At 57.2% G+C, this 23,340-nt stretch overlaps 3 protein-coding genes across 8 annotated transcripts; 1 reads left to right on the top strand and 2 right to left on the bottom strand.

Moving 5' to 3' along the window:
- Positions 1–51: 51 nt before the first annotated feature.
- Positions 52–1,909, bottom strand: GPR62 (G protein-coupled receptor 62). The gene has a single exon (XM_025885610.2). It carries the CDS (start codon positions 1,685–1,687, stop codon positions 611–613), a length of 1,077 nt encoding a protein of 358 aa, XP_025741395.1. The 5' UTR covers positions 1,688–1,909; the 3' UTR covers positions 52–610.
- A 5,625-nt stretch (positions 1,910–7,534) lies between these two features.
- PARP3 (poly(ADP-ribose) polymerase family member 3) lies at positions 7,535–14,300 on the bottom strand. 6 transcript variants are annotated; one of them, XM_073901303.1, is made up of 11 exons: positions 13,743–14,300; positions 12,898–13,138; positions 12,120–12,245; positions 11,699–11,887; positions 11,358–11,490; positions 11,037–11,263; positions 10,645–10,791; positions 10,351–10,437; positions 9,919–10,096; positions 8,533–8,688; positions 7,535–8,093 (listed from the first exon to the last, which is right to left on the bottom strand). In XM_073901303.1, the coding sequence occupies exons 2-11, from the start codon at positions 13,078–13,080 to the stop codon at positions 7,924–7,926; spliced, it is 1,596 nt and encodes a 531-aa protein (XP_073757404.1). In that variant the 5' UTR covers positions 13,081–13,138; positions 13,743–14,300; the 3' UTR covers positions 7,535–7,923. The 6 variants fall into 6 exon arrangements, with proteins under 6 accessions (XP_073757404.1, XP_073757405.1, XP_073757407.1 ...); XM_073901304.1 differs by having other exon boundaries at positions 12,898–13,134; XM_073901306.1 differs by having other exon boundaries at positions 12,120–12,170; positions 12,898–13,087.
- Positions 14,301–14,544: 244 nt separating this feature from the next.
- On the top strand, positions 14,545–21,764 carry RRP9 (ribosomal RNA processing 9, U3 small nucleolar RNA binding protein). The gene is made up of 15 exons (XM_025885679.2): positions 14,545–14,704; positions 14,992–15,074; positions 17,594–17,706; positions 17,998–18,065; positions 18,149–18,190; positions 18,493–18,619; positions 19,150–19,274; positions 19,357–19,449; positions 19,737–19,837; positions 19,920–20,054; positions 20,131–20,193; positions 20,343–20,488; positions 20,570–20,649; positions 21,411–21,484; positions 21,596–21,764. The coding sequence occupies exons 1-15, from the start codon at positions 14,618–14,620 to the stop codon at positions 21,687–21,689; spliced, it is 1,431 nt and encodes a 476-aa protein (XP_025741464.2). The 5' UTR covers positions 14,545–14,617; the 3' UTR covers positions 21,690–21,764.
- Positions 21,765–23,340: the final 1,576 nt, after the last annotated feature.

The raw sequence follows: 23,340 nt of genomic DNA, 5'->3' as shown, positions 1-23,340 counted from the left end.
TTGGGCCCTTCCACCCGCCAGTTCTGGGGCTCCAGGGCCCTTTGGGGGTCATGTTGTCGAGCCTCTTGCCTCCGGCACCACACTGATCCAGTTGCTTTCTGGGCATTTTAGAAGCTGGCAGAGGAGTTCCAGTAGCTTTGTCCCACCTCTTCTTGGTGCAGATATCAGGGAAGTCCTTCTGAGTGTCTCTCCACTGGTTCCTCCTGCTGTGGCTGTTCCCTAGGCCTTGCCCTGCTTGGTCCATTCCTTTGGCTGTAAGCCCTTAGGGCCCTCTTCTTGGTGATCCGGCCCACCTCCTCACCTTCTTTAGCCTGGGGACTATCCATGAGTGTCCGAGGAACCCTTAGAGATGGTCCAGGATACAGATGGGAAAACGGGCCTAGGGAAGGGTGGGTCTGTATACAAGACTCTGCAGGGTAGGACCCAGAACCCAGGATTCTTAGCTCCCAGAATCCTCTGGCTCTCACTAGCTTGCAGGCCCCCCTTCTCCTGTTCCAGAGCCAGAAATCCAGGCAGGGTACCTGCCCGGAACTGTGTAGGAGGTTGGATGGGCTGCTGATACCACCATCCCTTCTCCAGTCTCAGCTCAGCATGGGACACAGATCTCCTCTCAGGTGGCCCCTGGCATACTCAGGCTCTGCCTTCTTGGCAAATCTGGGGCTTGTTCTGGTGCCTCAGAAGGGCCTAGGGCAGGGCTCTCTGAACGGCCCTGGAGGTGCTGCAGAAGTGCTGGCAGGTGCCAGGCCCTCGGGGGCCGGGGCAGCGCCTGGCGGGCGAGGCGACCCAGTGCCCTGCGCACGGGGCGCTGCAGCAGGCCATACAGGAAGGGGTGAGCCGCGAAGGCCGAGTAGGCCACCCAGGTGACCGGCGCCTCGGCCACTGCAGCCTGCGCAGCGGGCGCCAGGCACGCACAACCGTAAGGCAGCCAGCAGGCAGCAAACTGGCCGACGGCCAGCGCTGGGGCCAGGGCTGCTTTGCCCCCAGGCAGGCGAGGCCGGAGGGGCGGCAAGATGGAGAGGCGGCTGTCCAGAGAGTCGGAGCGCGGCCGGGAGCCGCGCGCGGGCCGTGGGGGCCGGAGGGCCGCGCGGCGCGCCACGAGGAAGATGCCACTGTAGGCGCCGAGCAGCAGGAGGGCGGGCAGCGCGAAGGCCAGCAGCGCCCAGAGCGGCCGGAAGGGCCCGAGGCCGCCGGCCAGGACGGAGCAGCGCGCCGGGGCAGGGGGCGGCGCGGGCGGCGGCCCCAGCAGGGAGAGCGCGCCCAGCAGCCCCGCGGCGGCCCACACGGCCGTGAGCACCAGGCCCGGCGGAGGCCGCGCGCCGGGCCGCAGCGGGTGCACTATGAGGCGGTAGCGCGCCAGGCCGAGCGCGGCCACCCCGAGCGTGCAGGCGGGCAGCAGCGCCGCCGAGAGGAAGCGCGCCGCGTGGCACGGTGCGGGGCCCAGGCGCACGCGGCCCAGGCCCGGCGGCGGCGCGGCCAGCAGGCCCAGCGGCATGATGGAGGCGGCCGCCAGCAGGTCCACGACGCACAGGTGCACCAGGTAGAGCGCGTCGCGCAGTCCCGGCGTGCGCAGCACCACGACCAGCAGCGCGCCGTTGCCCAGCAGTGCTGCTGCCTCCACGATGGCCGCCAGGATCAACCCCACCGAGCCCGCGACTTCTGAGGTGTTCAGCCCTGTGGTGTTGGCCATTCCAGCGCCTCAGGCCTCACCCTGTGCTGGGCTGCAGAGAGCGAACCCCCACCCCCCCTTCCCATCACCTGTCCCTTGCTCCTCTGGCCCTTCGCCTCAGAGGCTGCCCCGGCGCCGGCTCCGTTGCCCAGGCTGCCATCCTGTCATAGGGGCTTGGCCGGCCGCATGGAGAGGTGCAAGGCTGGGACTTCAGCTCTCTCCTCTGCCCCGGCAACTCAGCCTCTGCTGGAGATGGTACTGGCTGACACTCTGATGTTGCCCTTCAGAGACACACAGAGCCGGCAAGGGAGGAGCAGGGCCTGGCACCAGCCCCCTGGGTCCTAGCAGCTGCCGGCTGCTGGCTGGAGGCTGTGCTGTGGACGTGCTGGGGGTGCCTCTGGAGGGAGGCCCAGAGCAGGCACAGGCTGGAGTCTAGACTGAGGACATCAGAATGTGGGCTTTGGAGTCAGCCCGACCCTGCTCTGCCTTTCCCTGGGGCAAGAAGCAGGCCCCCACATGCCCTCCCCTCTCATCTCCATTAGTGGGCATAATCAGATCATTCAGCCTTTGTCCTGAGGGGAAACTGAGGTACCAGTGATACAAGAGCTGGAGCAGTGAGGGCTCCAGGAGGGCTAGTTCTCTCAGACGAGGCTAGGTAAGGTGAGGGGAAAATCATAGGACTTGGCGCCTAGTAGGCTCTCAACCGGGATTAGCTTGGCACAGAATAGGTGCTTCATGATAGTGTGTAGAATTAATGAGAGGAGGCCTTGGGGAAACTGCTGTTTTTGTTTGGTTTTGTTAAAGATTTTATTGATTTATTTGAGAGAGAGCTTTAACATGAGGTGGGGGGGGCGGTGAGGGGCAGAGGGAGAAGCAGACTCCCCACTGAGCAGGGAGCCCGACGTGGGGCTCCATCCCAGGACCCCGGGATCATGGCCTGAGTTGAAGGCAGATGCTTAACTGACTTAACATGCCACCCAGACATGCCACTGTTTTTGTTTTAATTGAAGTATAGTTGACATACAATATTACAGAACTTCAGGTGTACAACATAGTGATTCGACAATTCTGTACATTACAAAATGCTCCCCACCTTATGTGTAGTTGCCATCTCAACTGCTTTTTTTTAATGTCTTGCTGAGTACTTTTTATCTATCATCTATCTATCTATCTATCTATCTATCTATGTATCTATCATCTAAAGTGGGCTCTATACCCAACATGGGGCTTGAACTCATAACCCCGAGGACAGGAGTCACATGCTCTACCTACTGAACCAGCCAGGTTCCCCTCAAGGTTGTTATTTGTTTGGTTTTCTTTCTCTCTTTCTTTCCTTCTTTCTTTTTAAGATTTTATTTCTTTATTTGACAAGAGAGAGACACAGCGAGAGAGGGAACACAAGCAGGGGGTGTGGGGGAGGGAGAAGCAGGCTTCCTGTGGAGCAGGGAGCCTGATGCGGGGCTCCATCCCAGGACCCTGGGATCATGACCTGAGCTGAAGGCAGACGCTTAACCGACTGAGCCACCCAGGCGCCCCCTTGTTTGGTTTTCTTTTTGCTGTTAGCAAACAAGTCCCCTTCTCCTAGGAGCACACTGAGTTTTCTTTAGGAAACCACCCCTCCCCAACTCTCAGGGCTTATGGTTTGGATGAGCAAGATCCCTACCCTCCGTTTTCCTGATAAGGCACAAAACCCAGTCCTGGCCAGTCAGTGTATGGCATCCTCCACACCCAACGTGGTTGGCTCAGGGAAAGCCATGTGACTCCAATGGGGCATATGCTCCCAGGTGAAGTCACCCAGTCCCCAGTCAAAACCCCACCTATACGCTGATGGCTTGACTTGTATCTGAAACTCCTTCCTCTCCCCAGCCTCTCCGACATCTCCCCTAGTACTTTGACTATTGGACACCTTAAATGTCCTATGTCCAAAACAGAACCGTGACTCTGTAGCCCTGCCCAACGTGCTCCTGGCTGAGTCTCCCCCAGCTCAGTAAACTCCATCTCAGGAGTTTTTACTGATGCCTCCCTTCCCCCAGGCCCCACCTCCAACCCATCAATTTCTGTGAATCCATCCATTTCTCACCACCACCACTCCCATGGTCCCAGCCGCCACCACCTCACACCTGACACCTCAGCATCCTCCCAATTGGTCTCCCAGCCTCTGCTCCTGCACCTTGTGCCGGTCATTTGCCTGTTTGTCCCCAGATCCATTCCCCAGTCTTTCCCAGTGCTCCGCCTTCCAGGGAATTGTACTTCCCAGACTCCTTTGCCAGTTGGCTTTGGGGTATATTCAGCTAAAAGAAGTTAGCAGCGGAAGACTGGAGGGTGGAGCGAGGGAGGAAGCCGAAGAAGGTATTTTCCCTCTCATGCTCAGCCTGGGGCTCTGGGTCTACCTCTGTGGAGGACAGCTCCCTCTGTGGTTGGGTGCTTGCAGGGAGATCGTGGCCTCAACGCAGTGGAATACCATTTCCTTCCATTATCCCTCTGGCCCAACGGTGGTAGCAACTTCCTACTGTTGCTAATCTTCGGATTGCCTCACTATCCCCTTTGATAGTTGTTTCTCTCCTCTATAAAATTCTCCTTGTCTGGAATCCCGAGGGTGATTTCAGCTTTGCTGACTGGATTTTTTTTTTAAATGTACTTTATTTAAATTCAATTAATTAACATCTAGTGTATTATTAATTTCAGAGGTAGAATTCAGTGATTCATCATTTGCGTATAACACCCAGTGCTGTTACATCACATGCCCTCCTTCATGCCCATCATCCAGTTACCCCATCCCCCCACCCACCTCCCCACTGACTGGATCTTGATTGACACACCCTCCAGTCCACTCTCTACATAGCAGCTGAAGTGGATCCTTCTAAAAACACATCCCATCATGTTATGACCCTGCTGTCACCCCTCTAAAAGCTTCCCATCATCAGATTAGACTCTCAGCTCCTTGGTGCCCAGGTGGCCTTCTCTCCACCTCTCTGACCTCACACTCCTTGCTGACCACACTTCCAACCATAGCTGTCATCTTGCTGGTCCTCCAACATGTCAAACTGTTTTCCACTCAAGATCTTCCCGTGTGCTGTTTCCTCTGTCAGAACACACTTCCCTCGGATCTGTCCAGGACTTGGTCCCTCACCTGAGTCTGGGCACTGCTTGAGAGAGGCCTTTGGTGACCATTTTTCCTAAAATCCCGCCACCCCCATCACTAATTCTTTACCCTGCCTTCTTTTTCTTCCTGGCACTTTTCCTACTCGATAAATTTCAGATCTCTGCACATGCTTGTTTAGAGCCTGTTGTTCTAGCCTGTAAGCTCCACGAGAGCTGGGATTTTGTCTTCGTCTGGGCCCCTAGAACCCACCCCAGGCACATGATCAGCATTGTACGGAACTAGGTGGTAGCCACAATAGCATGAACTTCCAGATTTGACTCATTTCCCGCTGGAATTTGAAGAGCCTGGTCCAATTCTCCATTATTCACATGAGAAAACTGGTGCTCAGAGAAGTAAGGAATGTGTCCCAGATCACACAGCTGAATTGTGCCTGGAACCCAGGTCTACACAGGCACCAGTTCCTGTGCTTGGCCACAGCTTAAACGTGGGCCTTTCCCTCTAGGAGGTGAAGCTGGATTTTTGAGGTCTTAGTTCAGAATAAGAGGAAGTCCAAAGCCTTCCTTTCTCCTCTTCTCTCTGCCCAGCTGGCCGTGCACGCCAGGGTCAGTGCCTGAGCCACCTGGGCCTGAGGAAGGCTCAGCAGGGCCAAGTGGGAATAGCAAATGAGAAAAGTGGACTGGGGTAAGGTGACAGGCAGGGATGGAGATGATAACATCACCGAGAGTGCACGCTCCCTCCAAAATAGTCCAACTAAATTAAAAATGGAGGGATAATGGAACACTTTGTAGCTTATCTTTTTTGGGTTTTTGTTTTTGTTTGGTTTGGTGTCTTGTTTTGTCTTAATTTGCACAAAGAAATACAGGAAGAATAAACCAGAAACTACAGCAAGTGGGTGGGAATGGAGTGACAGGCTCTTCTGAGCACATATTTCTGTCCAAAAGACTGGACTCTTTGGAACTATGTCAGTGTTCTACGTATTGAAAAAGATCAACCAACGAAGATGAAGAAAACCCCCTAAAAGTTAATTATAAACAGAAACAAATGAACCTCCCTATACTTCAAATGTATAACCATGCTGAAGAGAAATAAATAGCTCAACCAAGTGATATTTGAACCTTTGCCCAAACTGCTCCTTTGACCATTGGCCCTCAGCCTAAAAGATAAGTCCTGAAAAAGATTCAGTACATCTTGAGCTCAACTTACAAAGTTTGGTTTTCACAATGGTATGGGTGTAGCAACTCTGAAACTCCTTTGTGTGTGGGATTAAGCAGTAAGTAAATATATTAAGGTTGATGGAAACCAAGGTTCTTCCTGTTAGAGAAAGGAGGCATTTAAACTATACATTTGGGAGAGAATGGAAGAACCCTGTGGTGTTGGATTGGAATTGGAGAAATAGACATGGATAGATGTGTTCATTTATTTACATATACGTATTTCCTGGCTCTCTTTGCTACAAGGACTTAAAAACAATGATACCCCAGTACCAAGGAGCATACCTACTGCCCAAATCTTGGATGTTAAATACCATTTCCTGCTCTAGGGAACCAGGGCTCCTTGGAGAAATGGCTGATTCCAGGTTTGCACGAGATGAGCTTGGAACATTTTGTGATGCCAGAAAGGAAAGAAGTGCTCAAAAAATGATGTAGATCTGAGAGTTGGCTTGAAAGACCTTTTGCTGGCAAAATCTGGGACATTTTGAAGATCAAAATAATTACAGTAATGGATTATAACCCATTACATAAGATAAGAATCTACAAGTCCATACGGATAATAAAGAAAGGGGACTAGTGATTAATAAATATAAAAGAAATGAGGGAATTAGGTAACTATCGTTTGCAATCATCTTAGCAAAAATTGATTTAAGTCGTCGATTTCAGGTAAAAATCATCAATGGATATTAAAGCTAGTGGGTAAAAGTCCAGGAAGGATGGGACGCTTACACCTCAAGATATTTTCCCACAGTTCACTGATTAATTACAAACAGGAAAAATGGTGTCTCAGGTGGAGACCCCTGGTGGACACTAGAGATTGAAATTAACATCACCGAGAATGAGACATATCCCTGTGGATATAATGCACGGAGGACACATCACGTAGGTCATATTCCTGCCCAACCTGCAATGCCTGAAGCTGATCATGACACAACATCAGACAAACCCAAATCGAGATATTCTGTACAACAACTGGCCTGTCCCCTCCCGTATCAAGAATGTCAAAGTTATGAAGGGGAAAGAAGGGCCGAGGAATGGTTGCAGACTGAAGGAGACACATGAGGCATGACAACTAAATGCAATGTGTGACCCTGGACCGGACCCAAACCTGCTCTTTAGCACCCGCACCCCCATTTGGGGACAGGGTTACTTGGGGGGGTGGCTGGCATGCCTGTCATGATTATAGAACAGTACCGCTTAGCTATATTCTGAACTTATTAATAATAGTTGCATATAAGATACCTATGGATGTTTGGTGCTGAGACATGAGAAATGCTTGATTTGCCGGGCTGTGTCTGGGCTGAAAGGCAGAATCACTACATGGGTCTCCAAATGGCGAGAGTCGCCTTTGAAGGCTCAATGATCAGGAGGCAGGTGTTGCAGACATGGATGTAGATCGATGGTGTGTGTGTGTGTGTGGGGGGGTGTGTGTGTGTGTCCCACATCACCCTTGTGAGTGCTCACTCCCTAGAGCAGGGCTGGGGCTGCTGTGTGGTTGGTGGGTCCCTGATGAGAGGGAAGGAGCTGCAGCACAGACAAGCAGAGGCCAGGGAGTGAGTGGATACAATATTTAATAAACTTGCTATATATGCTTGAAGTTCAGCCTGACCTGGTACTCACACCTCTCAGACAGATGGTCTGGGTCAGGGTGGACAGCCCGGGTGGATGTGGGACCCCACCCACTCTCAGCCTGTGCTCCTCTAACTTGAACAGGCAGCTTTATCTGTCTGTGCTCCAGTAATAATGGCAGTCCCTCATGCCCATCACCTTAGGAGGTGAGACTCTGGGGCCATGGCCATGCCAGGGCTAGCAAAGATTGGAGAGGGGGGGAATCATTGCCTGGGACACAAGAGGGAGATTTGGGGGCACCACGGATAAGCAGGAAGGTTAAGGCTGATGGTCTAGCTGCCAGCAAGCCCCAGGGGTGGGGGTAGGCAGACAGCTCAGAGGTGAACCTCCAGCAGGTAGCGCAGGCGACATTGGCTCTCCTGGTAGATGAGATACTCGCTCTGGGAGAATCGGGAGCTGCAGAACTCTGCACAGAGCACAGGATGGCCCTGGGGCACCGCCACTCGCTGGCCATCCAGCTCCAGCTCAGTGTCCTGGGTTGGATCTGCGGGGCACAGCAAGGGCCATGGGTGAATCAAGGGTCACTGATCCTTGGCTTTACCAGTAAGTTCTGCCACCTATACTCTCCACTTCTGCCACGGGGAACACCTGCTCATTCCCAGCTCGCAATCTCCAAACCACCGCACGGGCTGGGCCTTCTGCCTGGGATATCCATCCCATTTCTCCGCCTGGGAAATGCCTACTTATCTTTTAATGCTCAGTCATTGACACCTTTTCTTTGAAGCCCTCCTGGATGCCCAGGAGTGATGTTGAACCAGGAAATGTTTGTCGAATGACAAAGTAAATGACTAGTAAGGAGGGCTGCTTCTTTCTGTCCCTCTCCACAGCCCCTTCCCTGCCCACCTCCTCCCTGAAAGCATCCTGGTCCCCTAGCTCAGCCCCAGGCCTTTATTCTCAGGCCTATCCAGCTTTTTGGGACTCACCAGGCTCTGTGTGGCCTCGGGCAATGACACTGTCAAAGCCAGGGGGTGGCTGTTTCAAGCTGGGCTCATCGATGGTGATGTGGTGCTCTCTGCCCAGTGCCACCTCCCCCAGGAACATATAGCCAATTTGGTGGGCTCCACAGGACATGCCAGTCACTGGGGGGACCCAGGGAAGCTCAGCATGAGCAGCCTGGCCTCCTACCTGACTCCCTGGTCCCTGCTCTGCTGCACTACTATTTCCTCTGGCTTTGTTGACCCGGCCCAGAAAAGTGCCCCCTCTTCCTGCATCCTTAAAAACACCCCCTTGTCCTGGCTGTGCCCCCTCCCACCCCTCCCCTATTCCTTGGACCCCAGAGAGCAGGCCTCTGCAGCCCCTGCCCCCACTCCAAGGTCGGCAATGGGCTCCCAATGACCAAATCCAGGGTAGACACCTTTTCTCTCTGGCCTGTTCTGATTTTGCCAACAGCATCCTCCACCCCCTACCCCGGGACCCCCTGGAACTCGTTCTCCCAAAGCCCCCCTCTACTCCTTCTTAGGCCCCTCTTCCCTCCTGGTGGACCCCTTGGCCTTGGGCAACCTCAGATATCCTAGAACATCAGTCCCTTCCAGCCTCTCTTGGCTTGGTGGGTGGTGGGGGGTCTTCAGTGATGCGCTGGCTGAAGCCCCAGTCTGGGGAGGTCTCCTCAGTGAGGACACCTCTGGACAGAAACTTGGGGGTCATGAGAGATACCTCTGACCCTGTCACACAAGCTGCCCACCCCACCTCTCATACACCCCTCTCATGGATTCCCTCTTCCCCCACCTCCACTGCCTGGGCCGGGTGCCCATCACCTCTGGCCTGGGTGAGAGCACGGCTTCCCTGTGCCTCTGGCCTCAGCTGCCCTCCCCGTGGCTGCAGCCACCGAGATGCTGCCGTATACAAGTCTGGTTAGGGTCCCCATCACTCTCTGGATAAACTCCCTTGATGCTCCAGGCCCCAGTCCCCGCCCAGAACAGGCATTTGCTCAGATCTTTATCATCAGCTGTGTGCAGGGGGCCTGACCTGCTGCAGCCTCCCAGGCTTTGTGCCACCTCCTAGCTTCTTGACCTCCAAGGCTCCTTTTTCACCAGCCCTCCTACCCCCCAACCTCTGGCTGCCACGCTCCTCTTATCTGCATCACCTTCTCCTGGAAGGGAAGTTGCCTGGGGCTTCTGACCTGTCCCTGACCAGCTGCGCTTCCTCTGAGTACCCCCCGCCCCCCGCCCCAGGATGCACCGCTGAGTGCTCTGGTCAGTAGCCACTTAAGGATTCCTCTCCTGGATTCACCGCGAGTTGGGCAAGCACGAGGCCCAGTCCTCCCTCGTGTCCCGTGCCGGGCCCGGCCTTGGCCCCACGGGCTACCTCACCATAGCCAGCTGACTTGCTGTTCTCTGAGGCGAAGTAGATGCCCTTGCCAACGCGGCCGCCGGAATGTGGCATGATGCGGAGCCCACTGGTGAGGATGGCGGCCACCACTGCCACGTTGGTGCCATGCCACAGTAGCTTCCGATTACCCAGCTTGGAGTGGGCCCGGAACCTGTCTCCCTGCGGGGAAGAGGGTGGTGACAGGGAGGGTCATGCTATCCAAGCTCAGGTGTTTCTCCCTGCTGTTCAGAGGGTGCGACCAAGGCCAAAGGCCCCTCTGGCCAGTCACACACACTCACGCACACGTGCCCAAGACCTGGGCCTGGGGGAGGCTGAGGAGTTGTTAAACCAACTCGCTGATAGGCACATAAGCCAAGGTCATCTCCGGAAGGGGCAGGTGGTGAGGGGAATGGGTTAGGGAGACTCTCCCTCACCTCCCCTTCTCGGTTCACTTTCCAAACATGTTGAAGAGCCGGGCACCTGTAGCTGTTGCCAGTCTGTTCCAGGTAGGTGTGTATCACCTGCAGGAAAAACAGAAGCTGGGCGCCGAGGGTGAGAGATGTGTGGACAGAACCCCACTGCGGCCTCCAGTCCCAGAGCTCTGCTCAGGCCCTACGGACACAGGGAGAGAAGGCCAAGGGCAGGCGATTCTTCTGCACACCAGGAGGGCAGGTGGGCAGAGGGACAGTGCCTCCTGTCAGCCTGGTTCCTCTGCGGGACCGGCCCACCTTGTACTCGGGCGCCTCTGGGTCCAGCAGCTGGAGCTGACACTTAAGGAGCTGGTAGTCTCGGTCCAGTGGGTGTGGCACCTCCTCCACCTCCTCCTCCTCGGGGGATGCCTGCAAGGTCTGGGCCAGCTCGATGTCGGCCAGCACCTAGAGTGACGGGCACGGGCGGCTTGTGTGAGCCTCCTCCCTCCCACACGACTGGGATCATGGCCACCCCACCTGTCTATCCGCCTCTGCACTCCCACCCCATCCATTGGTCTGGCCTTTCCCTCCCCTGTCCTTCTGGCTACTCATTCTGTCCACCTCTCTGGGCCTTCTTGGCCATCTGTCCCCCATCTCCCTTGCCCCATCTGTCCATCTGCCCCGCTGCCTGCCCCCCTGCCAAACCTCACCAGCAGCATGTCCTTCTTGGCCTGCAGGAGCTCGGGGGAGTTGATGGGCGGGGGCCGGTTGCGGCCAAAGTTGTGGGGAATGACGGTGTAGAAGTGGGAGGACAGTGCCTCCAGGCTGGGGCCACCATCTGTGGGGGCTCTCAGCGCCACCTCCAGGGCCTCCAAAGCCTCGAAGCCCCGTGCAATCTGCTGCTTGCTCAGCTTCCCTAGGGGCATCTTCTTCACATCTGGGGGGGGCGGGGAGAGTGGGGGAGACTCAGCCCTACAGCCCTGCACTCCCCCCAGGGACCCCGCCACCCTGCCTGGCCCCTCTCCCCTCACCCAGGTTCATGAGGGTCATGGCATTCTTGAACATGTCCTTGCTGAAGATGTTGGTGATGAGCTTCTGTGTGGCAGCGTCCAGGGAGCAGGGCTGCACGCGCTGTACCACGGCCCTCACGGGACCTCTGTCCACCTAGGGGTAGAGGGCACATGGGCGGGAGCAGCTGGGCACAGCCAGAGCAGAGCCTGGCCTTAGACAAAGATTGGCCAGATTGAGGCCAGAGAGGGGAGGCCCGTGCCTGAGGTCACACAGCTGGGTAGTGGCAGGAGCCAACTGGCTGGGTCTCTCCTCCCAGGCCCCTCCCTTGTCCCAGGCCCTGCCACCCTCCCGGCCATATCACCTTCACCACGGCTTCCTGGGCCTCGTTGTCTCCCTGCACTTCGATAAGCGTGTACTTGCCCGGGTGGGCCACAAAGTGGTCACGCTCCACCCAGCTGTTCTTGGTCTTGTCCCGAAATTTCTTCTCGAAGTCCTTCTTTGCATCCTCCAGTAGCTTGAAGTAGCTGAGCTTTGACTGGCCCACCTCTCCCTGCAACCGACAGCCTTCAGGGGTGTGCTGCCTGCCACCGGGCAGCTGTGAGCATTTGCGGGCCTCTACTCTGCCAGGCCCTGTGCCAAGAGACCCTGGGCAGTCAGAGGCAGAGAGGGGGTGCAGTCACCAGCCAAGTAAGCTGTGGGGACCCTGGCGAGCAGGGCGCATGTGTCGAGCAGGGAGAGGTGGGGAGGGGGTGGGTACAGGGTGGGAAGGCGGTGGCACTTACCACACGGCCCCAGCGGTTCCAGCAGGCAAAGCGGTCACCCTCTTCCAGCAGCTGGATGATGTAGAACTTGTTGTTGTTGCTTCCAATGTTGGTCTGGTTCAGGGTGCATGCATAGTCTCCATGCACCTAGGGCCAGAGGGGGCGTGGGGAGGGCAGGCCCGCTTGGGCTGCCCTTGGAGGGGACAGAGTACCCGCCCGCACACGGACAGCGGTCTGATGCGGACAGGAGTCAGGCTGTACTGGGGGCATCAGAGGAGGCTCTGTCAGGGAAGGCTTGAGGAAGTCATGGTTCTGCCCTGCGGGACACAATCTGAGGGGACATGACTAAACTCAGGCAGTTGGGGGAAGTTCTGGAAGGCCATGGCTGTGCCCTGTGTCAGGGAATCAGAGGGAGACATTCATTCTGCCCTGGGGATCTCATAGGGACACAACCCTGCCATGCAAGGGATCTCAGGGGGACATGGCCCTGTGGGGCTGCTGTAGGGGATATAGGTGAGCCCTGGGGAGACTAAGAGGGTCAAAGTCCTGCCCTAAGTGTGGCAGGGGGAGGCCTGAGAACCTCAGGGGCTTGCCCTGGGGTCTGAAGAGCAGACATGACCTGCCTGGATCTGATGGGATATAACCCTACCTGACCTTTGGGGTCTTGGGGGGACATAGCTTCCTTGGGACTCTGAGCTACCTGCCCAGAGCCAAGCCCCAGTGAGGTAGGGAGCAGGTCTGAGTGTATTTGTACCTGGGAAGGAGTAGACTCCAAGTCAGGATTGGGACTACGGCTTACCTGGGTCCCAGGGTTGTGGCTGAGTGGGCATGCTGGGTCCACTCGGACTACGTGCTTCTCTGTGGGCGCAGCTCTGAGGGCCTCGGCGGTGGAGCGGAAGCTGTCCTCCCCCTCTGCCCCCTGCCGCCCCTTCTTTTTTTCAGGGGCCTCACATTGCACCTGCGGCTTGCGCTTTGGAGCCATGGCTCTTCTGGGGCACAGAGGGGGCCCTCAGGCTTCATGGCCTCTGCATCCCACCTGACTGGCACAGCACCAACTTGCCCCACTCTGGGTTTGCCCTTTGGTGACACCCCCCCCCCCCGACACACACTGCCTCCCCTTGCCTCCATTTCCCCATTCCCTGACCCAGACCCAAACCAGCCCTCTGCACCAGTCCCCTTTCCCTTTTCCCATTCACAGGGGCCAGGCCAGGACCCTGTCCAGTCTGCCCTCGGGTCAAGGAAGAACGATTCCCTACCCTCTCTAGCAATCCAGGGTCCTGAAGAAGGAGGGAAAGTGAAAAGAGAATTTCTTTCTGCTTCTGAGCTCCTCCTCCCTGTGGGTACTGCCTGCTCCTCCCCGTCTCAGCTGACTCAAAATGGACCGGGCATGGTTGCTGGGCTGAGTCACCCCAACTATGGAGGAGAGTGGGCAGCAGCTCCCAAGAGCCACACTCCTGGGACAGATCTGTCCCTCCAGAACTTGGGACCCATTGGCCCAGAAACCCTTCCCAAGGGGTTCAAAAGTTCTGGGGTGCCAGTCAGGGTCTGAGACCCGTGGCCTTGAACTGCAGAGGGCAAGCTCCAGTCCCACCCCGTCCTGCCCTGCCCTGCAGAGGGCTGTGGGCAGGACCATAGGGCACTCACCTAAGAGACGTAGAGACCTGAGAGAGATGGCAGTCACGGGTCTAGTATCAGGACCCCCCCAGCAGTTCCAGTTCTAGGGCCTTCTCTAGCAACCCTCTGTAACCTTAGACGGGACTTGGGGAGTGATTTCCCTACAAACGCCAGAGATGGGAGCAGGGGCAGCGCGGGGTGGGGGTGTGGTTTTCCAGCTATCTCGCCACCAGTCAAATGAGTCAGAGGCCGGACAGGCGGAGGCCAACAGCCTGTCCCATGGACCGGTGGACACTTGATCGGGATACAGCCAGTGCAGCCCAGGGAACTGACGTGTCCTTAGCGCCGCTTGTCTGGCCTGAGGCACGCGATACGTGTCAGCCGGTTGCCCAGTGACCTTGGGCCCAGGTGCAGACACTGCCTCCCCTCCTCGGGGCTGCCTAGATTCCTCCGGGTTATCTCGTGCCAGGATGGTTCACCCTGGCTCCAGCCCCCGACGGGGAGGAGTCACGCTCCGAGACACGGAACCCTGCATCTCTGACGCCTCCCGGCGTCCAAGGACCGCAAACACAGAGAAGGCCCTTTTGGTCCGACCCGCCCCCGGACGTCAGCCCGCAGCAGGGCGCATGCGCCCTAGCCTTGGGCCGGAAGCGCCGGGAGAGGCTTGTTTCCTCCTGGAGCCTGGCGCCCGAGCCAGTAGGAACCCTTGGAGGCGTGGCCACGAGCGTTTATCCTATGGGTGCTTGAGGGGCGTGACAGAGCTTACAGAAGGACCCAATGGAGCTGTGGGAGGCGGGACCCGCGGGGCAGTGGGAGCCTATCCGGGCGCGGAGTCTTGCCAGAGCTCAGGGGTTTAGTAGCCACGTGAGTTCTCCGTGGTGGTAGCTACGCTCGCTGTGGGCAGCATGTCGGCGGCCGCTGCGGCTCGAAAGCGTGGAAGGTCGGCATCGGAGCCCGGGGCCGGTGCAGGCTCCGGCAAGCGGCGGCGAAAGGTGAGCCCGGAGCTTCTGCGGGCCAGAGTCAGTCCCGCTACTGGGACCACCGTCATCCCATACGGGACACCAGGGCCCCGGGCCCCTCCGCGGCTCTTTTTTCGGGACCCCAGCTGGAATCAGCTTCGTCCCTCTCTCTGTGGGCCCAATCCTGAAAGACCTTGCATTTGAGCCGGGGGGCCACCGCCTTTCCTGGTCCCGCGACCCTCGAGAGATCGGAAGGGGTGCTTGGTCAGTGCCGGGATGGTTGGGGCCCCTGACCAACGAAAGGATTATTTAATTCACAGGCCGACTCTGCCGGGGACCGGGGCAAGTCCAAGGGAGGCTGCAAGATGAATGAGGAGATCTCCAGCGACTCTGAGAGTGAGAGGTGAGTTCTCTTCCACCTCGGGGAAGGGAACAGTGAGGCTCAGTGAGTCGGGACAGAGTGGGACTAGAACCCAGGTCTCTGGCCTTTTTGGCTCTTAGATCTTGGCACTTTCCTCCAGTTCTGACCCTGATGAGTAGGACTCGTCTTCAGGAGATTGAGAAGTCTCATCTCCTCTGCAGGGTCTCTGTGTGGGGAGAACCCCCAGTCCCAATGGGAGACCAGTGAGACGTCCCTGGTTCATGGCAGGGACCTGAGCACAGGCTGGACCGGCTGGTAAGGGTAGAGAAACACAAGAAGTGCTTGCTAGTTCTTCATCTGTTTTCCCGCAATTTCACAGTTGTTGCTCTCAATATATGCCAGGCACTGGCTTTACTGTTGAGAATACAGAGATGAGCAGTCAGGTGAAGACAAAATGTGTTGCAATGGGATGTGTATTCTCCAGCTCTGTGTTCTGGAGACAGGGGAGGGGACATTTAAATAGGGCTTGGAGAGATGAGGAGGAATCCCTCAGGTAGAGGCAGGGAAGACATTCAGGGAGCAGAAAAAGTCTAGAGCTTTACATGTGTGGGAGTGGGAAATGGAGAGGATGGAAAGGCAGGTGTCGGCCGCTTTGGCGGAGGGCTTTGAATACCTCCCTCATTCTGTAGGTGCCGGGGGTGGGGCATGTTGCAGGGCTTCAGAGAAGGCTAACAGGGTGTCAGGCCTGAGCCTGTGGAAAGGAGGCTGTCATACCAGGGATTCCCGGGGCCTTCCCTAAGAGTTGGCTTTAGAAATTCAGCTTCTAACACTGAGCACATGTTGGTTTTGACTTGCTCACAGAAAGACTTAATATACTTACTTTTAAGGTCACTATGGTGGGTGTGTGCCTGGCCCTGTGCTGAATACTTTTAAATGTTTAAAAAATGTGTTGTGAGTGTGTGAGATACAGAAGGAGTCCACGAAATGTGTTTTGACTCTAGAGAGCAGTGGTGAAATGATGAAGCTCTGTGTGCCTAGCACCTAGGTTAGGAACTAGACCATCTGCAGAAACTTAGAAGCCCCAGCTCTGCATTCTGACTTGAGTTAATCATTTCTCTGGTTTCCTTCCTTCCTTCCCTTCTCCTTCAGCAGCGCCCCCCTCCCCGGTCCTCCTCCTTTTCATTTTCTCATTCAGGTATAATCTGTTTGTGAGTTTTGACAAACACATACAGTTGTGTAACTGCCACCACTGTGAAGGTGTAGAAAGGTTTCATCACGCTCCAGAATTCTCCCTGCTCCTTTGTAGTCAGTGCCTCCCCACCTCCAGCCCCTGCTAACTACTGTCCCTAGCGTTTTGCCTTTTCCAGAACATCATCTGAGTGGAATCATACAGCATATGTTTCCTTTGCTTTTCTTTAGAGTTCCGTTTCCTATGTGTGAACCCCTCAACAATTGATTAGTTTAGGTAAACTGAGGAGAAGTTCTAACCTTAGCTGGATAAAGGAAGGGCGGCACCAACCCTGTTGGCTGAAGGGTGGCTGGGCACTGGGTACTAAGTGGTCTCTGGGGCGTGGTTTAGCCTTGGCTTCCTTGAGGATTTCCAAGGTTCCTTCTGGGGACATTGTGGGCAAAGTCATAAATGACTCTTGGGAAACAATTGGGGCATTTGACAGGGACTAGGTATCTTCAGGCACATGATCAGGGGACGGTTCCTGTGACCTGCCTCTAGCTCCCAAGAGCAAGTCCGGGTAGGATGTGTCTTGAGTGAAGTAAGTGCTCCCAGCCGGTCCAGGGATGGGGCGTGGAAGGGAAAGCAGCACCTTCACCCGCACAAGGTCAAGCCAAGACCCAGTAAAGTTTCACCTGGAATCCCGTCCTCAAGGTAGAGGCTAGTGCCGTGGCAATGAGGGTGAGGCAGTGATGCCTCTTGGGTCCTTCTCTCGGATCTGGGCTGGTGGCTGCTCTCCCCTGTTGGGGGCGGGGGGGTGGTTCTGGGATCTGCCTTTTCAGCTTTCCGTGTCGGATCTCCTATTCCCTTTCTCATTCTTAGCTCACCCTCTTGTATGGGGAGCACACCCGCCATCCTTTACTGAGGTTTAGAAAAGACCAGTCCTGTGGCGCCTTGTACATTTGACAGTATCTTCACCGGTCGTCGATGGTTTAACTGGTGTGGCCTTCCAGGGGTTCACATTGCCCTTGAGGATTTTGTGTGTGCGGCTCTTTTGTCGGCCTGCTTTCAATGTTGCTGTTGATTCCAGACCCTGCGTATGTGACCTTTTCTCAGCAGTCTGTAGAACCTGCTCTTTCCCTCTAGAGTTGAGAGATTTCACAGTGATCATTTTGGGTTTGGGGTCTCTTTTCACCCTCATGTCGGGCACTGGGTGGGTCCTTTCAGTTTGGTAAGTCACGTCTTCCGGTTGTGTGCATGGGTAATCATTGGCACTGAAGGCTGGCAGGGACGCGGGCGGTGAGGGGCAGGGGAAGCAGCGGGGAGGCACGGTCCCAGTGACCAGGGGAGCGGGCGGAGCCCTCTCAGAGCCAGCCCCTTCCCCCCCCCACAGCCTGCCTCCCAGGAGGACTGAGGAGGAGGAGGAGGAGGAGGAACAGGAGGAGACAGCCCAGGAGAAGAAGCTGCGCTTGGCCAAGCTCTACCTGGAGCAGCTCAGGCAGCAAGGTCAGCCCGTGCACTGGGCAGGAGAGGGGCAAGGCCTGTGCCCACGAGTGCCTGCTGCAGCCGCAGCCGCCTGACGGGTGACTGATGCAGGGGCCTGGTGGGCTGCCAGAGCCGCTGGTGCTGGCTGCCCTGGGGAAGGGTGGCTAGGAGACTAACGGGCCTCCTGGGGGAGGGGGGCAGATGCAGCCTGAGCGTTTGGGGCCCAGGACACAGGTGGTGGTGGCGTGGGGATGGGAAGGGAGAGGTGGAGGCTTGGCCTGGGTTGACCTGCTCTGGTCTGTGCTTGCACAGAGGAGGAGAAGGCTGAGGCTCGGGCGTTTGAGGAGGACCAGGTGGCTGGACGCCTGAAGGAGGACGTGGTGAGTTGTGGAGGGAAGGTGGTGGGAGAGAAGGGTAGGGCTGGCCCTGCTCCTGGGAGCTCACCCCTGTCCTCTCTGTGCAGCTGGAGCAGCGGGGCAGGCTGCAGAAGTCGGTGGCAAAGGAGGTAAGCAGGCAGGGCACTTTGGTGTGAGATGGGAGTGAGTCATGGGTCCCACATGGGTTGGTGAGCAGATGGCCTGACTGGGGACTCAGGCTATGGGGTATTTGCTCTGGAACATGGTGGGCACTTGGGCAGACAGGGTCAGGTGAGGGTCTGATCCTTGCAGCCCTGGTCAGGGTGGTGGGAAAGGATGGTTGTCTGTGTGTGTATGTGTGTGTGTGTGTGTGTGTGTGTGTGTGTGTGTGTCTGTGTCTCCTAGGGCCCTTCTTGCCCCCTGTGGCAGTGACCCAGCCCTGCCTGCCCAGATCCAGGCCCCAGCCCCGGCCGACATCCGAGTCTTACGGGGGCACCAGCTCTCCATCACATGCGTGGTCATCACCCCCGATGACGCGGCCATCTTCTCTGCTGCCAAAGACTGCAGCATTATCAAGTGTGAGTGAGCGCCTGGGTGGGGGTCCGCAGCCCTGGGGGTCTTTCGGGAGGGCTGGTCTGTGGAGGAGGGAGTCGTCAGGGCAGACGGAGGCCGGATGAGGGAAGCTTCTGGAGGTAAGTTTGCTCCTAAGGAGGTGTTTTCTGGGTGCCAGTGGAAGCTTCTGGCTAGGAGTGGGGCTGTGAGCTCCCTGAGGCTCGGTGCAGCCCCGGGATTGCGTTCCTGGTCTTCCTGGGTCCTCCCAGGAAGCTGAGTGCTGTCTTCATCCACCCTTAGGAGAAACTGGAAGAACTCGTAGCCTTGGTCCTAAAGCACCTTCCTGTCCTCCTTGGGGCTTCACGGCTGCCCTTCGGGGTTACCATCACCATGTAACAGACGAGGAGCCTGAGGGGGTTGTACAGGGGCTCACAGTGGCTGCACCCGATCTTTGGCCCTGAGGCCACCACTTTTTCCACAGCGCCGTGCTGCCCTTGGGGGGTTGCCAGCCGGTCCTGGCCTCCATCCCAGTAGCCTCTCTCTTTCCCGGTGTCAGGGAGTGTGGAGAGTGGACGGAAGCTTCATGTGATCCCACGGGCCAAGAAGGGTGCCGAGGGGCAGCCCCCCGGCCACAGCAGCCACATCCTCTGCATGGCCGTCTCCTCCGACGGCAAGTACCTCGTAAGGCAGGGTTGGCCCCGGGGGCGGGTGAGAGGCCGGGGCACACGCTGGCTGCCTGCAGCCATTGTCTTCTTGCCCACAGGCCTCGGGTGACCGCAGCAAGCTCATTCTCATCTGGGAGGCCCAGGGCTGCCGGCACCTGTACACTTTCACGGGACACCGGGATGCCGTGTCGGTAGGAGCTGTGGACGCTTATCAAGCAACGAAGTGGGCCAGGCTGGGGCGATGGGGTGAATGAGGCAGAGGGTCGCCATCCTCGGGGAACCTGCGCTTCGGTGCAGTGCGTGGCACTGTAAAGGACGTAAGGGGGTGAAGGGATCGGGGAGAGCTGGGAGGGTCTGAGCTCAGAAGTCTGCAGCTGCTGTGTTGGGACCTGATGTCAGGAAGTCCTCCCTGGGCCTGGCTTCTGTCTCGCCTGCTGTAGTCCAGGTCCCCTGTTGCCCCCTCTCCGTGTACCCTTAGGGTCTGGCGTTCCGCAGAGGCACCCACCAGCTCTACAGCACGTCCCACGACCGCTCCGTGAAGGTGTGGAACGTGGCGGAGAACTCCTACGTGGAGACGCTGTGAGTGTGCGCGGGGAGAGGGTGTGTGGTTGTGCGTGCCAGTGCACATGTGACCCCGTCCTCCCCCGCCCCCCCCCCCCAGCTTTGGGCACCAGGATGCCGTGGCTGCGCTGGACGCCCTGAGCCGGGAGTGCTGCGTGACGGCCGGGGGCCGGGACGGCACGGTGCGCGTGTGGAAGATCCCCGAGGAGTCCCAGCTTGTCTTCTACGGCCACCAGTAAGGCTATCTAACGGGCCGGTGTGGGGAGGGGGGCTGGGGGAGGGGCCATGCCCCTCACTGCTCCTTTCGCCAGGGGCTCCATCGACAGCATCCAGCTTATCAACGAGGAGCACATGGTGTCGGGCGCCGATGACGGGTAAGAGCTGCCTTTTGGATGCTTCGCACCACGGCCGCTGCTCCCGGCCTCACCTCCTGGAACCTCCCCATGTGGCGGTGTGATTCCTTTCCGCCAAGTGGCGTTTCTGCCCTAGCCGGCCCCTCGCCGATGATCTTCTCTGTCTACAGCTCCGTGGCCTTGTGGGGCCTCTCCAAGAAGCGGCCACTTGCCCTGCAGCGTGAGGCCCATGGGCTGCGAGGGGAGCCGGGCCTAGAGCAGCCCTTCTGGGTGTCGTCGGTGGCGGCCCTACTCAACACAGACCTTGTGGCCACAGGTGGGCGCCCTTGGAGGCCGAGAGGAGGGGGTGGCGGGAGGGCTGGGGCGGGGGTGCTCACTGTCTCCCTACCTGCCCCAGGCTCCCACAGCTCCTGTGTGCGGCTCTGGCAGTGTGGGGAGGGCTTCCGGCGGCTTGACCCTCTCTGTGACATTCCCCTGGTAAGTGGGGCTTGAACACCCAGCCCGTTTTTGCCACGTTCCCAAGGCCCTAGAGCTCGTGGCCCCTGGACTTAGCCCCTTACTGTTTTTTTCCTGCCAGAAGGGAGGCTCCTCCGGGCAGGGCCATCTGAGGACTTCTCTTTTGTATAGTCCCAGCTGCTAGCACAGGGCCTGACTGGAGCCCTCCTCCTTCCCCTCCCTCTTCCCCCATCTGCGCTTTCCTCGTCTCTCCTCCCCACCCTGTCCTGGGTGCGGGGGAGCAAGGCTGCGACAAGGCAGGGAACAGCATATGCAGAGGCATGGAGGTGATGGGCGGCCTGGTGCTGTGATGGGTTCTGCGTGGCTGGTGCCAGATTGACCCCTGGCTAGGGCACGTGGACATGGGGCACCTTAGGGGAGAGTGGTAGGATGGTCGGTGGCGTCTGGTGACAGTGCAGGGCTTGGTGACAGAGATGGAGTCTCCAGGACCCCACAGCCGGGAGCTCGGCCCTTGGCCACCCCCGATACACAGGACGTACCTGGTGTACACTGTCTCCTTAAATCCTCACAAGCTCACTGTGAAGCTGGCTCTATTTCCCTCCATCTCACAGGTACAGAGGCTGAAGCCCCGAGGGGTCGGGGCTGACCCAGGTGGCAGGAGGCAGAGCAGGGATTTAAGCCAGGCCTGCTGAGGCCAAGCCCGGGGCTGGGAAGCTGGGGCTGTGGTGTTGGGGGAGGGGGGATCTGTTCTCGCGTCTTCCCACGTCTCTCCCTCTTCTCAGGTGGGCTTTATCAATAGCCTCAAGTTCTCCAGCTCCGGGGATTTCCTGGTCGCCGGGGTGGGCCAGGAGCACAGGTAGGAGGCACCCTTGGAGGGGTGAGGTGGAAAGTGGCGGGCTGGGCCCCCGGGTGGGGTGGTGGGGGCTGGGCCTGGTCTCAGCTGCTCCTTTTGTTTTGTCCCCTGCAGGCTCGGCCGCTGGTGGCGCATCAAAGAGGCTCGGAACTCCATCTGCATCATCCCGCTCCACAGGACCTCCAGGCCCGCAGCTGCCGGCTCCTGACTCTTCTCCCCTTTATTTAAGTCCTTCCCAGACCAGGCCCTGCCCTCTTTGTATTAAAAGCCTCCTTTTTTGGGCCTTGTCTCTTGCAGTTTCTTGGGTGGGGAAGGAGGGTGATGGCAGAACTCTGGGTTAGAAAAGGCCAGGGAGGGACAGGGCTCCCCAAGTCTCAATCGCTGAGGGCTTTTTTTTTTTTTTAAGATTTTATTTATTTATCAGAGAGCAAGAACTCAAGCAGGAGGAGTGGCAGGCAGAAGGAAAAGCAGGCTTCCTGCAGAGCAGGGAGCGCGATGCGGGGCTCGATCCCAGGACCCTGGGATCATGACCTCGGCTGAAGGTAGACGCTTAACGACTGAGCCACCCAGGCGTCCTGGCTGAGGGCTTTTTATTCTTATCCATGGAACTTGGGGATGGAGACCTCAGCCAGCTCCTGGGTCCCGAGTATCTTCTGCAACCTTATTAGTCCAGTTCCTTGCCCACAGCTCTGGGCTGCTAGGGGTCGGAAGCTGCTGACCCCTCAGCTACGAAGCCATGGCTGTCCAATTATGTGTCTGGGCTGGCTGTGGAGTCTGAGAACTGAAGTGAAATGAAGACATGCTAGGCCTGCAAGTCAGGCCAACCTGCCCCACCCAGGCCAGGTCAGGAAGCTGGGGGTGGGTGAGGTGGGACACTGCGCTGCCAACCACCTGGGGACAAGTGTCCGACTTGGGAATAGCTCTGTCCTTGGTCTGAATGACAGCCTGGCGGTCACAGGAATGTTCTTTCTGCTGATTTTACCCACTGGATAATTCACTCCTGCCACCGGCGAAGCCAGAGGAGGCAGACTGGAGGTGTTGGAAGTGCAGTAAAATCTCCTCTTAATGGGAAATGAGAAGAGAATGTAATGGATTCTGCTCTAACCTTTTCTTAACCCATAGGGCTCAACCACTGAGTCTGTGGTTCCCAAGGGGCAGCGTGGTCCCCTCAGGGGAGGAAGCCGCAAGGGCTTCCCTCCTGTTCCCCTGCTCAGGAGGCCTCCCCTCAGACAGACCTGCTCCTGCCTGCCTGCATCCTTCGGGGACGGGGGGGTCAGGTTCAGATCGAACCCCCAAAAATTCTGTTCTGGATCAGAAGGTGGTGATAGACTTTGCTTCCTGTGTCCTGCCTCAAATTGAGCTCCCATGATGGCATAAGCATACTTGCTGAAAGACACGGCAAAGCAACATTGAAGTGCACCTTCATATATGAACCCCTTTCCTATGGGCACCTTCCTACTGGGAGAAATCCACAGTCTTGAATTGTTGCTCCTCTATAAGTAATGCATCATTTTTCTTCTGGCTGCTTTTATGATTTTTTTTATCTTTGATTTTCAGCGGTGTGATTGTGATATGTCTGGGCATGGTTTTCTTGAATACATCTTTTTCTTTGTTTTTTATTGTGGTTAAAAGACACATAACAATTTACCATTGTCACCATTTTTTTGTGCTGATGCCATAATTTTATTATCAATTGGGAGAGGTTCGGTTTTTTTTTTTTTTTTTTTTTTTTTTCAGAGCGATTGCTCACTAGCCAAGAGGAGGAGTGTGGTTAAAGAGGGGAAGAATGTTAAGCAGACTCCGTGGCCAGCATGGAGCCCAACACAGGACTTGATCCCGCGACCCTGAGACCATGACCG

This window comes from Callorhinus ursinus, unplaced genomic scaffold (genome assembly GCF_003265705.2).
Source record: "Callorhinus ursinus isolate GAN/ISIS: 27379988/994484 unplaced genomic scaffold, GSC_fseal_2.0 scaffold15, whole genome shotgun sequence".
In the NCBI taxonomy this organism is placed as follows: domain Eukaryota; kingdom Metazoa; phylum Chordata; class Mammalia; order Carnivora; family Otariidae; genus Callorhinus; species Callorhinus ursinus.
Note: the sequence above shows the minus strand (reverse complement) of the source record. Positions and strands in the feature narration are given on the sequence as shown.